The 16,214-nt window shown below is 50.7% G+C and overlaps 2 protein-coding genes and 1 pseudogene across 4 annotated transcripts in view; 2 read left to right on the top strand and 1 right to left on the bottom strand.

Annotated features, from left to right (window-relative positions):
* The window catches only part of LOC120857677, a 33,671-nt gene extending 29,008 nt beyond the window's left edge, over positions 1-4,663 (bottom strand). Inside the window, exons 1-2 of the mRNA XM_040233361.1 lie at positions 4,413-4,663; positions 4,052-4,113 (exon numbers count right to left, since the gene is read on the bottom strand). Of these exons, the coding sequence (XP_040089295.1) occupies positions 4,052-4,113; positions 4,413-4,663 (313 nt within the window). The remainder of the gene's footprint in view (positions 1-4,051; positions 4,114-4,412) is intronic.
* A 96-nt stretch (positions 4,664-4,759) lies between these two features.
* On the top strand, positions 4,760-5,580 carry LOC120857678 (annotated as a pseudogene).
* Positions 5,581-12,447: 6,867 nt separating this feature from the next.
* TTLL1 (tubulin tyrosine ligase like 1) overlaps positions 12,448-16,214 on the top strand; it is a 36,427-nt gene continuing 32,660 nt past the window's right edge. Inside the window, exons 1-2 of one of the 3 annotated variants that reach the window (XM_040233151.1) lie at positions 12,482-12,618; positions 15,630-15,662. The gene's annotated coding sequence lies outside the window, so the exon portion shown is untranslated. Of the gene's footprint in view, positions 12,619-15,629; positions 15,663-16,214 lie in introns of all 3 variants that reach the window. The other 2 variants (XM_040233150.1, XM_040233152.1) reach the window with 2 other exon arrangements.

Genomic DNA, 16,214 nt, shown 5'->3' on the forward strand with positions numbered 1-16,214 from the left:
TGAGCCCATGGTGGAACCTGAGGAGAAGCCAGCGGTGCTGGTGACAAGGGGACTATCACAGTTGAAAACAGAGCCAGCACGTTTCAGAGCAGATTACGAGGCTTAACCAGCCAGGCCACTCCACTCAGAGCCAGGACAATTTAATAGACACGCGCTCTGGCCAAGAACCGAAATGGCCGGTGTGACCAAAATAACCTAATCTCCTGCAACCTGTCAGGGGGATGGAGACCAGGCCTCCACTCTGTCAGACAATTCCAGGAATCCGGGGTCAGAGAGGGGGTGATATCTGCTCCTGAAACACTGTGGAGGCCCTGGGCAGCCGACTGTGGACATCCTGCAGCGATGGCCACCAGTGTCCCCTGCCAGGAGCAGGCTCAAGGCCCCAGGTTATCGCTCAAGTCGGGTCTGGCGGGAGGGACGAGACCCACGTGGGTGCCGGCAGGAAGGAGCCCCGGTCCTGCAGAACCTCCCTTCACCCAGAAATAACATCCCTCCTGACAGCCGAGTTTATCAGCACGATAGCAGATTTTTTCAAAACAATAACAGAGGTCCTAGCGGCTCCCTCGGCCCACACTCGGCAGGGATGACGGGCCATGGTGTCAGCAGCCGCTGCTGTCCACGCCTCTGCTCCAGGAAGGCCCCGTCTGTAAACCCCTGGAGGGGAGGCCGTGTACGCGTTCACCCCACTGCACCCCGCATGATGAGCCCTCGGTAAACGTCTGTTTCACAGATGAGTGAATTTCCCCTTGGCCATCCTGGTTTTCATTTTGATGTTATTGATTTGTTTATTTTTACATGTACACACTGCTCTATATTTCTGGCTGCGTTGGGTCTTCATCACGGCACGTGGGCTTTCTCTGGTTGGGGCGAGCGGGGGGCTACTCTTCCTTGCGATGGGCGGGTTTCTCGTTGCAGTGGCCTCACTCGTTGTGCAGCACAGCCGCAGAGTGTGTGGGTGTGGTAGTTGTGACACACAGGCTTAGTCCACATGCCCTGAGGCATGTGGAAACTTCCCAGACTGAGGGTCGAGCCTGCGTCCCCTGCACGGGCAGGAGAATTCTGAACCCCTGGACCACAAGGGAAGTCCTTCCATCCTGTTTCATCATCAACAACAACCCTATAGGATGAGACCTGCAGCTCCCATTTTACAGAGGAGGAAACTGAGGGCCCGCAGGTGATGAGGTGCATGCAAATCAGGACCCGGCTTCTCATTCCAGGTCCTGGGGTTTCCTCGTCTCACAACTGCTAATCATGGCTATCTCAGCTTCCCTTCCCCTGCCTGGAAGAATGATGAGGGGCTGGGAAACCACAGCATTCAGAGCTGTTTTCTCTCATAGGAATTGTTTATTTATTTATGGCCTCCCCACCTAGGGATCAAACCTGGACCCTTGGCAGTGAGAGTGCGGAGTCCTAACCACCGGACTGCCGAGGAACTCCAAGGAAATAATTTCATTTTATTTAAAGTCCTGCAGGGGGAAATTCCCTGGCAGCCCAGTGGTTAGGAGTTGGCAGTTTCACTGCTGAGGGTGTGGGTTCAAGCCCTGGTCTGGGAACTAAGATTCCCCCAAGCTCACTGGAAAAGACTCTGATGCTGGGAAAGACTGAAGGTGGGAGGAGAAGGGGACGACAGAGGATGAGATGACTGGATGTCTTCACCGACTCAATGGAGATGAGTTTGAACAAGTTCCAGGAGTTGGTGATGGACAGGGAAGCCTGGCATGCTGCAGTCCATGGGGTTGCAAAGAATTGGACACGATTGAGTGAATCAACTGAACTGAACTGAAACTTCACGGAGCAGCCAAAAAAAACGATGTTCTGCGGTCTTGTCCTGTTTTCTGAAGAAGCGTATGTCCCCATGAATAACGAAAGAAAAGCACATAAAACAATACTGATACCGCCCAACGTGTGAGCCGTTGATAACACCCCACGCGGGCAGAACTGCGGAAACCCTGTCTTCTTGGGCAGCTGTACTGGGAACACACATGGATGCAGCCTCTTGGGAGGGCAGCTCGGTGTCTCAAAACATGCCAAACGCACGTTCTCTGACCCTGATCATTCACGGGGGGACATTCTGGGCCGGAGGGTAGTGTGAGCAAAGGTGTGGGGGCTGGAAGCTCAAGAGTGGACGTTTGCCTTGGAAGGAAGGGAGCTGCTCACCTAGCAGGTGAAGGGACTGGGCTGAGCCCCCCTGAGTGGACCGTGCTTCCAGAGAAGCAGAATTCTGGAGAGGAGGCCCTGGCCTGAAACCTGGTTGTAGTGTTGTTCAATGGTTCAGTCGTGTCCAACTCTGCGACCCCATGAACTGCAGCGCGCCAGGCTTTCCTGTCCTTCACCATCTCCCGGAGTTTGCTCAAACTCATGTTCACTGAGTCCGTGATGCCATCCAACCATCTCATCCTCTGTTGCCCCCTTCTCCTCCTGCCCGCAATCTTGCCCAGCATCAGGATCTGGAAACCTGCATAGCCACCTGCGTTGAGCTGGTGCCCACAGCCCGAGGAGCCCGTGCACCATGGAATTCTCTTCTCTCTAATCTGGGGAAGCACTCTTTAGGAGCCCAACTCACAGATGAGGAAGCCGGCAGGCCAAAGCCCCAGCTGGAACTCGGGTGGGACTGACTCCCAGCTTCAGGGTCCCTCACCTGTTCACTCCCAGCCTGCCCTTGGTGTCTCCCCTAAGCAGCCTGACTCTGGAGACAACACAGGGCATCCAAAGCCCCTGTCCTTGGCGGCCTTAGCATTTAGTTGGGTGGTTGGGTTTGGGAAAAACTATTCAGCCGACCGTGTACAGGTCTGAGTCCTCTGATACCCAGCGTCTGTGAGGTCGGACTATTGATTCTGAGGGAAAAAGCGAAGCCCCATGCAGCCCAGTCAGGACCAAACATCCGCCCCTGTGAATCTTCTGTGGGGCCTGGGCCAGATCTACATGAGCCCCAGGAGAGCCGTGGGACCTGGGGCTTCCCTGGTGGCCCAGTGGTCAGAGTCCGCCTTGCCGTGCGGGACTTGTGGGCTCCATCTCTGGTGGCCCAGTGGTCAGAGTCCGCCTTGCAGTGCAGGACTTGTGGGCTCCATCTCTGGTGGCCCAGTGGTCAGAGTCCGCCTTGCCATGCAGGGCTTGTGGGCTCCATCTCTGGTGGCCCAGTGGTTGGAGTCCACCTTGCCAAGCAGGGCTTGTGGGTTCCATCTCTGGTGGCCCAGTGGTCAGAGTCCACCTTGCAGTGCGGGACTTGTGGGCTCCATCTCTGGTCGGGCACCTCTGATCCCACACGCTGCAGAGCAGCTAAGCCCACGTGCCGCAGCTAAGACCTGACACAGCCTGATAAATAAACTTTTTTTTAAGTTTTTTTTTCTTTAAGAAGTGTGAGGCCTGGGCCAGCCTCCTTGCCCCCATGAGCCTCAATTTCCAGCTGTGCTGAACAGAGAAATGGTGTCAGCCTTTGCAGCCATGGAGGTGTGATGCAGAGACCACGGTGTGAACTGGGCCAGGGGTGGGGGGCGCCATTTAATTCATCAGCCGCTGCTTAGTCGCTCCATCATGTCCAACTCTTTGTGACCCCATGGACTGCGGCCCGCCAGGCTCCTCTGTCCATGGGGACTCTCCAGGCAAGAATACTGGAGTGGGCTGCCATGCCCTCCTCCAGGGGATCTTCCCGACCCAGGGATTGAACCCACGTCTCTTGTGTCTCCTGCATTGGCAGGTGGACTCTTTACCACTAGCGCCACCTGGGAAGCCCACTCATGGGGTGAGGACCCAGTAACTTATGTTTCACATGAATTGTGTGCTTTCTAATGCTGGTCCTGCCCTCTGAACAGAGCTCACAACCCACTCTTGGGCAACCACGGTGTCAAGAAATAAGCTATTCCTGAGAGGTTTTCCCAAGGGGGTCCAGGTCTTGATTCCCTCACCATTTCTGTTCTCACTCATTTCTTTCTTTTTCTGGCCGTGCTGTGCAGCTTATGGGATCCTAGCTCCCCAACCAGGGATTGAGCCCAGGCCCTTAGCAGTGAAAGCAGAGAGTCCTAACCACCTGACCGCCAGGGACATCCCCTCTTACTGAGCTCACAGGAACTCTGCTCCTTTGGCTCCAGACCAGATGGCTCTCGCCCCCGACTCCCACTGTGGGTCAAAAATGGGCGTGACAGAACCAGGGCTGGTACCAGAGCCCAGCCCCCTCCTCAGTCCTTAGAGCAGGGGTCCCCAACCTTGTGGGCACCAGGGACCAGTTTTGTGGAAGATAATTTTTCCATGGACCAGGGTAGAGGGGTGGCTTCGGGATGATTCAAGCACATCATATTCACTGTGCAGTTTGTTTTTATTATTGTTACATCAGCATCATCTCCGATCATCAGGCATAAAATCCCGGAGGTTGGGGACCGCTGTCTTAGAGGATGCTCAGTCTGGATCTTGGTTCTGGCCTTCTGGCCTCCACACAGCAGGGGATCCGAGTGAGGGTGCTGGAGGCCTGGCTACACCAGGGGCTGAGCGTGGCACTGAGGCTGTAGGAGGCTTTGGGGGGGTGGGACAGCATTGGTGGGGGGCAGGTGGGGCGGCTGTGCAGCTGAGGGCCGTGTGCCTGCAGGGCCAGGCGTGCCGGCTGGCCTGAGTCTAAGTAGGGTGGCGGCTTGTGCTGGTTGTCGAGCAACACTGGGCACCCCTGGAGGTTCATCATGGCCTCAGGGAACTGGGCTGGGGCTCCACCAGAACCCTCGAGTGGTTCTCGCTGGCACCTTGACAGTGGCAGGCTGGCCTCCTCCTGACCAACATGAGTCGGTCAGGGCAATCAGTGACCATCACAGCTGGACTGATGATACGAATGGACTTCATGGCCTTGGGCAAGCTATTTCCTGCCTCCACGCTTCAGGTTCCTTTTTTTATTTTTTCAGATACCATATTTAAAGAGTAGGGAAATCATACCATATCATCCTTGCTACTGAAATAAATAAATAATAAACCTAACAGCAGGAAATAAGTGTTGATGAGGATGTGAAGAGATTGGGACCCTTGTGCCTTGTTGGAGGGAATGTAAAATGGGACTTCCTTGGTGGTCCAATGACTAAGATTCTGAGTTCCCAATGCAGGGGGTCCAGGTTCGAGCCCTGGTCAGGGAACTAGACCCCCACACGCTGCAACTAAGAAAAAAATAAATGCTGTAGCCAGGGTGGTCAGGTGTGGAATCGGTGGCTGTGGCCTCTGGGCCACCAGGCAGGCAGGGGAGCCGGGCAGGACCCACGGCCAGTAGAGCCGGCGCTGCTGGACTGATCACTCCTGCTGCAGGAATTGCAGGCCGTTTTATGCCTCCACTCAGGTCAGGAAGCATATGGAACCTCAAGCAAAACAAGTGTTTCAAAGTCTACCAAAATGTGCCTTCCATGGTGGTTATGACAGAGGTGGGTTTGAACCCAAAAGGACAAAATGCGAAGCAGCACCAGAACTGGGTGTGAGTCTTACTGCCAATAAGGAAAGATGAGCAATGTTTATCAGTGAATTATGCTTTTAAATCACAAGTACAGGGAGAATCTCCTCACATAGCAGTCGAAAATCAATGATGCTAAAGATTTACTAGAGGGTCAAGTTAAAACATGAAGTAAATGGATGATGAATTTTTTTTTTTTGGCCAAGCTGCACAGTTTGTAATATCTTTGTTCCCCAGAGATTGAAATCAGGCCCTCCACAGTGAAAGTATGGAGTCCTAACCACTGGACTGCCAGGGAGTTCCTGTATGGTGAATTTGAAGTACTTATTCATTTATGTACAAGCTTTTTGGGCTTCCCTGGTGGCTCAGATGGTAAAGAATCCACCTGCAATGCTGGACACCTGGGTTCAATCCCTGGGTCAGGAAGATCCCTGGAGGAGGGCATGGCAACCCACTCCAGTATCCTTGCCTGGAGAATCCCCATGGACAGAGGAGCCTGGCGGGCTGCAGTCCATGGGGTCGCAAAGAGTTGGACATGACTGAACGACTAAGCCCACACTCACGCACCAGCTTTTTTTAATAATGTGCCTCAAAACTTAAAAAAAGTTGTAGCCACTGTGGAAAACAGTATGGCAGTCCCTCAAAAAAAATGACACATAGAATTGTCAAAGGATCCAGCAAGCCCATATTTGAGAATATATCCAAAAGAAATTGAAAGCAGACCCTTGAACAGATAGTTGAACACTCATGTTCAGAGTTATTCACAATGGTCAAAAGGTCATTCACAACTCAAATCCATGTCCACTGGCTGATGAATGAACAAACAGCATGGTGAATACATACAGAGGAATATTACTCAACCTTAAAAAGAAAAATAAACATTCCCCTACAGGCTACAACAGGGATGAAGCGTGAGGATATTATGCTAAATGAAACAAGCCAGTCACCAAAAGACGGATTCTAAATGTTTTCACTTGGGTGAAACACCTGGAGGAGTAAGATTCGTGGAGACAGAAAGTAGAATGGTGGTCGCTAGGGCTGGGGGAGGAGAACAGGAATGAGTGTTCAGTGGGAAAAGTTTCAGTTTTGCAAGATAACTAAGTTCTAGAGATTGGTTACCCATGGATATACTGGATCACAACACTGAACTGAACACTTTAAAATGGTTAATATAGGAAATCAGTCCTGACTGTTCATTGGAAGGACTGATGCTGACGCTGAAGCTCCAATACTTTGGCCACCTGATGCAAAGAACTGACTCACGGGAAAAGACTGTGATGCTGGGCAAGACTGAAGGCAAGAGGAGAAGGGGACGACAGAGGATGGTTGGATGGCACCATCGACTTGATGGACATGAGTGTGAGCAAGCTCCGGGAGTTGATGATGGACAGGGAAGGACAGGGAAGCCTGGCGTGCTGCAGTCCATGGGGTCGCACAGAGTGGGACACGACTGAGTGACTGAACTGACTGATTGATAGTAAATTTTATGTTGCATGTATTAATATTTTACCACATTAAAAAAAGTATGAGATAAAACCATTCACCAGGTAGGGTCCTTGAGAGGGTGTAACGAGGGGAGTTCTGGCAAAGATCTTAGGGTGCTGTCCCGTACGCAGGAGGGCGGGCTTCATGGGCTGGCCACATGGGCAGCCGCCCAGGGCCCCCATGCTCAGATTGGCCCCTCACATGGTTAATGCTGCTGTAGTTGTTTTGAAATTCCTAATAATTTTTGAACAAGAGTCGCCACATTTTCATTTTGCATTGAACCTCAAAATGACGTAACTGAGAGTTCTGGCTCTCAGTCAATGAGAAGCTGGTGGTTCTTAGCAAAACAAAGACACCGGGACAGACTTTGTCATCAACCTTGTTGGGATGAGCTGGGTGAAGGATGTGCCGTGTTCAGGGTGGAGAAGGGTGTGGGGGCTGCATGAAGACAACACCCCTGCCTGGGGAGGGGTGGGCAGCAGGACCACCTGCCAAGGAAGCAGAGGGCCATAGACAGTAGGGGCTGGGAAGGGGCTGGGCCAGATCACCCCAAGGTGGGGTCTTGACCCCACGGTGTTGTTCAGTCGCTGAGTTGTGTCTGACTCTTTGTGACTCTGTGGACTGCAGCACGCCAGGTTCCTCTGACCTTTACTATCTCCTGGAATGTGCTCAAATTCATGTCCATCGAGTCACTGATGCTATCTAACCAGCTCATCCTCTGTCTCCCCCTTCTCCCCCTGCCCTCAATCTCTCCCAGAATCAAGGTCTTTTCCAATGACTTGACTCTTCGCCAGAGTATTGGAGCTGATCCCACTTCTTGCTGCTATTTCAAGACTCCCTTGGCGGAATATGACCCCGAGGAACCGGCCTCAGAAACCAGTCACTGCAGGGACGTCTCATCTGGGAAACAGTGTTTATTGAACCCCTGCTACGAGCCAGCAGTAAGCACATCATCTGTGAACTTCTGGTTCTCATTATCTCCCGGGGTTAAGGGCTGAGGCGGGAACCAAGGCGGAGCAGGGGCAGCAGCGGGGTGCACATTAACTCTGGCTCCACTAGATGGCGCCAAACACAAATGCTCATGGACCCAAAGCACTCCCCGGGCCTGAGCAAGGCAGTGCGGAGGCCTCCGGAAGCCTGCAAAGCTCAGAGCATCACCTTGAAAGTGCACCCATCTCTCCCGGAGGTGGCTCTTTGTTTTTTTGCTTTCAGGAGGCAGTAGTGTGAACCATCAGCCTTTGTAGGTTCAAATCCAGACTCTGCCACTTAAAAGTTCCACACATTTTCACAACTTAAAACTTTTATTTATTTGCTTAATGTAAGTTTTATAGTCTCATTAGCTTTTCATTACTTTTTTTTTAAATTCACAATTTTTAATTGATTAAATCAAAATAGAATAACAATTGAGATCTACAAATGAGACGAATGGATTTCTTTGGGGGTAGGAGGGGAGATAATTTCACTTATTTGGGGTACAAAGTTAGTGTGTTCGCTATCATCAAATCAGTTGCAAGTGGTCACAAGGAAACAGCATTCTTAGCTTTCTGGAGAAGGTAGTGGGCTGGATTTGACCGATTGTTTGCTGACTCTTGATCTTGTGTATTAACTGTGTTAATATAATAGGGAAGAACATTTTTGTATTCTATTACAAGTTAATCACTGAAGGGATGCTGCCTATAAACTTAAGTCATACATAACGGCCCATCTCTGGGGATCCTGCTCTCCGGTAAAGAGTATTAAGCTAAAATACCTTTGTTTAGCTCATAGGAAACCTCCTGACCAGGCCCACCTGTGAATGGTGGCAGGAGGGAGAAATTAACAAATCCCATCTGGAGGCTGACAGAAACCAAGAAGTGTTTGACTTTACTCCCTTCCCTTTTTAGTACAGGAGGAGTCTGAATTCTAACTCAGGCAAGGTGGTTCTTTAGGACACATGCCTACCATCTTCTTGGTTAGTCGGCTTTTTCAATAAAGTCATTATTCCTTGCTCCCAAAACCTGTCTCTCGATTTATTGGGCTTATTGGCCTGTCATATGACAAGCAGTATGAGCTTAGACTCTGTTTCCTTGGCATTGTTTGTTTTTTCCAATTAAAGGTTTGTTTTCTGATGTCTAGACCTACATGTGCACTAATTATAAAAAAGTGTTCTAAGCAGTGAACTACTGCAGAACGATACGCATGGCAGCTGCAGATTTGTGCCCTGTAATAATGACGTTGGTGATTAACAGATTCAGAAGAGTGACAAACACTAATGCATTTTGCATGTCATAAATAATGAGTTACTCTTTCAGGAACAAATGCTAAAAGAAAGGTAAAAAAAGAGAGAGAGACTGCAGAGCAGGTTTGTAAATTGTTGCTCCTGTTTTCACGCTGCCTTCAAGGATATTTTCATGGCTGACAGATGTCTGGGGTACATGCTGTTTTATTGTGTATGAATTCAACAAATATTTGAGCAACTAGTGTGTGCTATACAGAAGCACCTTTTAAAATTCCTTTAAAACTAATCTTCCCAACAACGCTTCAATGTAGGTGCTATTGTCTCCATTTATGAATAAGAAACTGAGGCTCAGACAAGCGACCTGACCTACCACAAGCCACAAAGCTAGTGCATTCTGGAGTGAGGATTCAATCTAGACCTACCTTCAGTTTTAAATTTATCACTAGCCAGGTTGCCTTTTCCTAACAGATGGAGTTTTAAAACTTTTCATGCAAAGTTGGGCACAATGAAGGACAGAAACGGTTTGGACCTAACAGAAGCAGAAGATATTAAGAAGAGGTGGCAAGAATACACAGAAGAACTACACAAAAAAGATCTTCATGACCCAGATAACCACGATGGTGTGGTCACTCACCTAGAGCCAGACATCCTGGAGTGCGAAGTCAAGTGGGCCTTAGAAAGCATCACTACGAACAAAGCTAGTGGAGGTGGTGGAATTCCAGTTGAATTATTTCAAATCCTAAAAGATGATGCTGTGAAAGTGCTGCACTCAATATGCCAGCAGATTTGGAAAACTCAGCACTGGCCACAAGACTGGAAAAAGTCAGTTTTCATTCCAATCCCAGAGAGGCAATGCCAAAGAATGTTCAAAGTACCGCATAATTGCACTCATCTCACACACTAGCAAAGTAATGCTCAAAATTCTCCAAGCCAGGCTTCAACAGTATGTGAACCATAAACTTCCAGATGGTCAAGCTGGATTTAGAAAAGGCAGAGGAACCAGAGATCAAATTGCCAATATCTGCTGGATCATCAAAATAGCAAGAGAGTTCCAGAAAAACATCTACTTCTGCTTTATTGACTACACCAAACCCTTTGTGTGGATCACAACAAACTGTGGAAAATTCTTCAAGAATGGGAATACCACAGATGCGAATACCAGACCACCTTACCTGCTTCCTGAGAAATCTGTATGCAGGTCAAGAAGCAACAGTTAAAACTGGACATGGAACAACAGACTGTTTCCCAATTGGGAAAGGAGTATGTCAAGGTTTATATTGTCCCCTTGCTTATTTAACTTATATGCAGAGTACATCATGCAAAATGCCAGGCTGGATGAATCACAAGCTGGAATCAAGATTTCCGGGAGAAACAGCAATAACCTCAGGTATGCAGATGACACCACCCTATGGCAGAAAGCGAAGAGCAACTAAAGAGCCTCTTGACGAGAGTGAAAGAGGAGAGTGAAAAAGCTGGCTTAAAATTCAACATTCGAAAAACTAAGATCATGGTATCTTGTCCCATCACTTCATGGCAAATAGATGGAGAAACAATGGAAACAGTGACATAGTTTATTGTTTTAGGCTCCAAAATCACTGCAGATGGTGACTGCAGCCATGAAATTAAAAGATTCTCGCTTCTTGGGAGAAAAGCTATGACCAACCTAGACAGCATTTTAAAAAGCAGAGACATTACTTTGCCGACAAAGGTCCATCTAGTCAAAGCTACGGTTTTTCCAGTAATCATGTATGGATGTAAGAGTTGAACCATAAAGAAAACTGAGAGCTGAAGAATTGATACCTTTGAACTGTGGTGTTGGAAAAGACCCTTGAGAGTCCCTTGGACTGCAAGGAGATCAACCCAGTCAATCCTAAAGGAAATCAGTCCTGAATATTCATTGGAAGGACTGATGCTGAAGCTGAAACTCTAATCCCTTGGCCACCTGATGCAAAGAACTGACTCCTTAGAAAAGACCCTGATGCTGGGAAAGACTGAAGGCAGGAGGAGAAGGGGACGTGACAGAGGATGAGATGGTTGGATGGCATCCCTGACTGGGTGAACATGAGTTTGAGCAAGCTCCAGGAGTTGCTGATGATCAGGGAAGCCTGGCGTGCTGCAGTCCATGGGGTCACAGAGTTGGACATGACTGACCAACTGAACTGAACTGAACAGGAGTTTTAAAAATCTAGTTTGAGGAATTACACCTGTCCCATGCTCAGGGAACACTTCATAAATGAGGTGACCTTTGAGTAGGCCACTTACTACTACTTGCTGATCGCAACTTGTATGTTATCCCTATGACAAGCCCTACGTAGTTGGTGCTATGAACAGTCCTAGTTTTACACATACTGAAGCTGAGCAACAGAGATAAAGAGAGGGACTAGAGCCCAGGGCCCCAGGCATCATACCTGCTCTACCTGCCACTATCAGGCTGGATCCCAGGCCCCGATCCCTTGCAGTCTCATTTCTGGGCCCCTGAAGGTTGCGAGACCCCTGGGGATGGTGGCCTGGGTAGTTCCTCGCAGAACATCAGTCAGTCAGTTCAGTCGCTCAGTCGTGTCCGATTCTTTGCAACCCCATGGACTGAAGCACACCAGGCCTCCCTGTCCATAGCCAATTTCCAGAGCTTACTCAAACTCATGTCCATTGAGTCGGTGATGCCATCCAACCATCTCATTCTCTGTCATCCCCTTCTCCTCCTGCCTTCAGTCTTTCCCAGCATCAGGGTCTTTTCTAAAGAGTCAGTTCTTCGCATCAGGTGACCAAAGTATTGGAGTTTCAGCTTCAGCATCAGTCCTTCCAATGAATTCAGGACTGATTTCCTTTAGGATTGACTGGGTTGATCTCCTTGCAGTCCAAGGAACTCTCAAGAGCCTTCTCCAACACCACAGTTCAAAAGCACCCATTCTTCAGCGCTCAGCTTTCTTTACAATCCAACTCTCACATCCATACATGACTACCAGAAAAACCATAGCCTTGACTAGACGGACCTTTGTCGGCAAAGTAATGTCTCTGCTTTTTAAAATGCTGTCTAGGTTGGTCATAGCTTTTCTCCCAAGAAGCGAGAATCTTTTAATTTCATGGCTGCAGTCACCATCTGCAGTGGTTTTGGAGCCCCACCCCAAATAAAGTCTGTCACTGTTTCCATTGTTTCCCCATCTATTTGCCATGAAGTGATGGGACCGGATGCCACGATCTGAGTTTTCTGGATGTTGAGTTTTACGTCAACCCCCGTGCGTAGCGGGCTGTGCAGGTTGGAGGCGCAGCTGCAGAAGAGGGGACAGTCTAACCCCGGAAGCAGTCGCGGCGCCGGCAACGCCGCGTCTTCGGTTGCCAGGGCGCCGCCCCGGAAGTAGAGCGCGGCGGGTGGAGGGCAGGTCCGCGCCGGGTAAGCGGGCCGTGTCCTCCAGCGATTGCTGAGTGGGGCTGGAGGCGGGGCCGGGCCGTGGCGCGGGGCCGCCGTGCTCCGCGCTCCCGGGCGCTTCTCAGCGCTCTGCGCCCACAGGTGAGGCTCAGCCACCGGCGCCGCCGCCTCCGGGACCGAGGGTGTGGCCGTGCTGGGTGGGCGAGTGCGCATGCGCGAGCGGCTGTGGGCGCTGGTCTCCGGGGTTTAGATGCTGCTGGCTGGACTCGCTGTCCCTGGGGGGAATCCCGCGCTGACCACTGTGCTCCTTTTCTTCCTCCGAGTTCCTATGACTTGTGCCTCTCGATCCTTGTAATTGCATTCCTCTTATCAGTTATTCCAGAATTTAATTGTGCCTCGGCTTTTTCATTCATTTGCAATCTGTATTGTTTCTGTAGGCGTCTTGCAGGGCGCAGTGTACCTGTGGCTAGCGCTCTGGACGGGAGACAGGAGATGAGTGTCCCGCTCCGCTCGCCTCTCTCTGGGGATCTGAACGTCGGCGTTTCCCCTCTTTTCCCTCCCTGTTTTCCCATCATTAGAGGGGGTGGGGTAGACATACCCCCTTACAGTAGCCGAGGCATAGGGGGATTCATTCTGGAACTAAAAGTATCTTATTGCTGTAAGCCGTTTGGGGTTTGCAGAGCGGTTTTTCGTAAAGGGAATATTCAGAAGCGTAATTGGGGACTGGGTTGTGGCGGTACTAAAAAGATTGGCCCTGCCCTGCTCTCAGGGAGTTACGTGCGCCGGTAAACACGTGCGAGCAGTGGGAATGAGGAGACTGACCCGGCGACGGCGACGCAGCTGCAACCGGATGCATCGCGCCCATGTGAAGTTTGCGTTTCTCTTATGATTTTATTTCTAGGTGGCTCTTTTTTTTTTTTTCCTTCAAAAAAGACAAGCTAAAAAGGGATGCACATGTCCTGGGATCCTGGCACAGCTGGGACTTTATTGAAACTGATAGTGATCAGACTGACTGGGAGAGTGGGATGAGGGCAGGGCAGAGAGTGTGTCCATGGTCCTATAGCTGGAAGAGTGAAATGATTCCCGCGAATGTGGGTTCTGCCCACAATCTGCTGTTTCTCCTGAGAGGTTGTTCTGGCTTTTGTCCGGGAATAGTCGTAACTCCAGGAGGTAGAGGCCTCTTGGCAGAGTTCTGTCCTCCCTGGGCACAGAGATTCCCCAAGACGTTCCACTGTTCAGCGGAAATCAGCTGGACTCCCTCCCGGCCTCCTACTTCTCGCCCGGATAAATCTGTAGAAGTGTTTACGGATGATCGTTTCCTGGGTGTCCCCCCTGCGAGACTGATGGCCACTGTAGGGCTAGGCTGAGCCTGCTTCACTGCTTGGATCTTGTTTGTGTGTGGCGGGAATTCGTGCCTTTTCTGGCCTTGCAGGGTCTTTTTGCGGCATGTGGGATCTTCAGTCTTCATGATGGCATTCGGGATCTTTAGTTGTGGCATGTGCGATCTGGTTCTCTGACCAGCGATAGAACTTGGGCCCCCTGCATTGGGAGCACAGAGTCTTAGCCCACCAGGGAAGTCCGTCATGTCTTTTGTTAAGTCATCAAATACTGACTGACAGCCTGCTGTTACCAGACGCTGTTCTGGGTGCTGGGGGTTCGGCAGAGATAAGATGGAGCAGCGTTCCTGCTTCCATGGTGACATATATGTATTGAAGACAGGTGGTCACCAAGGGACCAAACAGTGAACTACACCCGGTCTTTTCAAACTTGAGCACTCAGGAATGCCCTGAGGACTTAAAACACAGATTCCTGGGGCCCACTCCCAGAGATCTGAATGTGTTACCCTACTGCGTGTGCGTGGGTTGGGGTGGAGGATTTGTGTCTCTAATAAGCACCAGGTCATGATGCCGATGCTGCAGGCTCACAGATCATGCTTTGAGTCGGCACCGGATTAAACAGTCGTGTACACCATGATCGCCATAGAGAAGTGACAACTTGGTAAATGGGGAGGACTGAGATGGGCTTGGGAAGGTTGCTGTGAGGGATTGGCCTTTGAAAAAGGGCCAGATTTGGGGGACGAGCAAAGGCTTAAGAGTGGACATCACTTGGTAGGTGAGAGGGCTGAAAAAGGCTGGAGCCTGGAGAGGGAAGGTGGGTGGAAGGATGCTGGGGGACAAGACCTGAGAGGCATGGGGGGCTGCAGGTGGACTGCGAGCTTTAATCTCGGCACAGCGGTCGGCTGCTTGCAGGCTCGTGAGCAGAGTGACAAGGTTTGCTTGTGGTGTAAAAAGATCGATCTGCTGCTGGGTGAAGGATGGCTGTAATGGGGTGACAGTGGGACCAAGGAAGCTCGTTATCGGCCCTGCTGTGGGTGTCCCTGATTGTGGGGACACTGGGGAAGTCTCTGAACGTGGAATCTTTTGGGTAAAGTGGGCATGATTTGCCGCTGGCCTGGATTGATGGTCACTTTCTCCCCAGGACTGCAGTTGAATTTTGTTGGGCTCTTAAAGCACTTTGAACACATCTCTCTCTCTTTTTTTTTTTTGGCCATACCTTATGGCATGTGGGATCTTAGTTTCCTGACCAGGGATCACACCATGCCCCCTGCATTGGCAGTGTGGCATCTTAACCAGTGGACTGCCAGGCAAGTCCCTGAATGCATCTCTTGCCTCCCCTGGGTCAGGACTGTCCAGGAGCACCTGGCCCCAGGCAGCTCTGTGTCTCTCGTCACCCGTCTGACACAGAGTGGCTGTCAACGCCGAGTGAAACCAGACAGATGAGAAGCTAGACTCTTGGTGGCCCGGACGCCCAGGGGTGTCCCTGGGGAAACCAGTTCTCAGGCTTGAGCCCATCCTGCCCACTTGCCCCAGGAGCGGGACCCTTAAATAACCAGTAGCTCTCTGGATTCGGGATGGCCAACATACCTCAGCTGGTGACAGCCCGCTCTGACTTCGAGCTGTGCTCAGCATGAGGGCTGTCTCATCAGTCTCTGCTTTTCCTGCTGAGGTTTTTATGGTGCTCAGTTTTGAAAGTAGCCGACCTCGTGGCTTGAAAGTCTGAGGCGTCAGTTCCTATGAACCAGTAGAGAGGTGCGGTGTTAAGTTCATTACACAATACCACTAATCCTGCTTGGTTATTTTTCTCTATTTTAGGAGGAAGTCTCAGGAAAACAATCTGACAATCAGGTATTTATTTACTTTTCTAAGGAAAAGGATTTCTCAGGTTTGAGGAAATGACAACCCACTCCAGTATTCTTGCCTGGAGAATCCCATGGACAGAGGAGCCTAGTGGGCTACAGTCAGTCCATGGGGTCGCAAAGAGTCGGACACAACTGAGCGACTTCACTTCACTTCACTTCACTGGCTTCTGTACTGCCGGGGACTGGGCTGATGGCTCCTTTGTTCTAAGACGATTCCTGAGCCCCCTCACTGGCCCTGGCTGGGTGCTGGGGGACCACCTGCTGCCCTGCGGGTGGTCGATGATGCCTGACAAGGGGGCTGCATGTAAACTGAGGGTTGACATCCCATGTGGGAGGGAGGCCGTGTGCGTTCCCTCTTATTCTCCGAGCCCCACTCTCCCGGCTGTAAGTGGGGACAGTACCTGCCTCCAGACGTCAGGTGAGCTGTAACGGCGTGCCCAGTAGACAAGGATCTGCACAGACTGCCCAGCCCGGAGCCCGGCGTGTCCTGGTGCTTCGTGAGTGGTGGCTGTCATTTCAGTGATGACAGAGACATGTC

This window comes from Oryx dammah, unplaced genomic scaffold, assembly GCF_014754425.2.
Source record: "Oryx dammah isolate SB20612 unplaced genomic scaffold, SCBI_Odam_1.1 HiC_scaffold_29, whole genome shotgun sequence".
NCBI lineage: Eukaryota > Metazoa > Chordata > Mammalia > Artiodactyla > Bovidae > Oryx > Oryx dammah.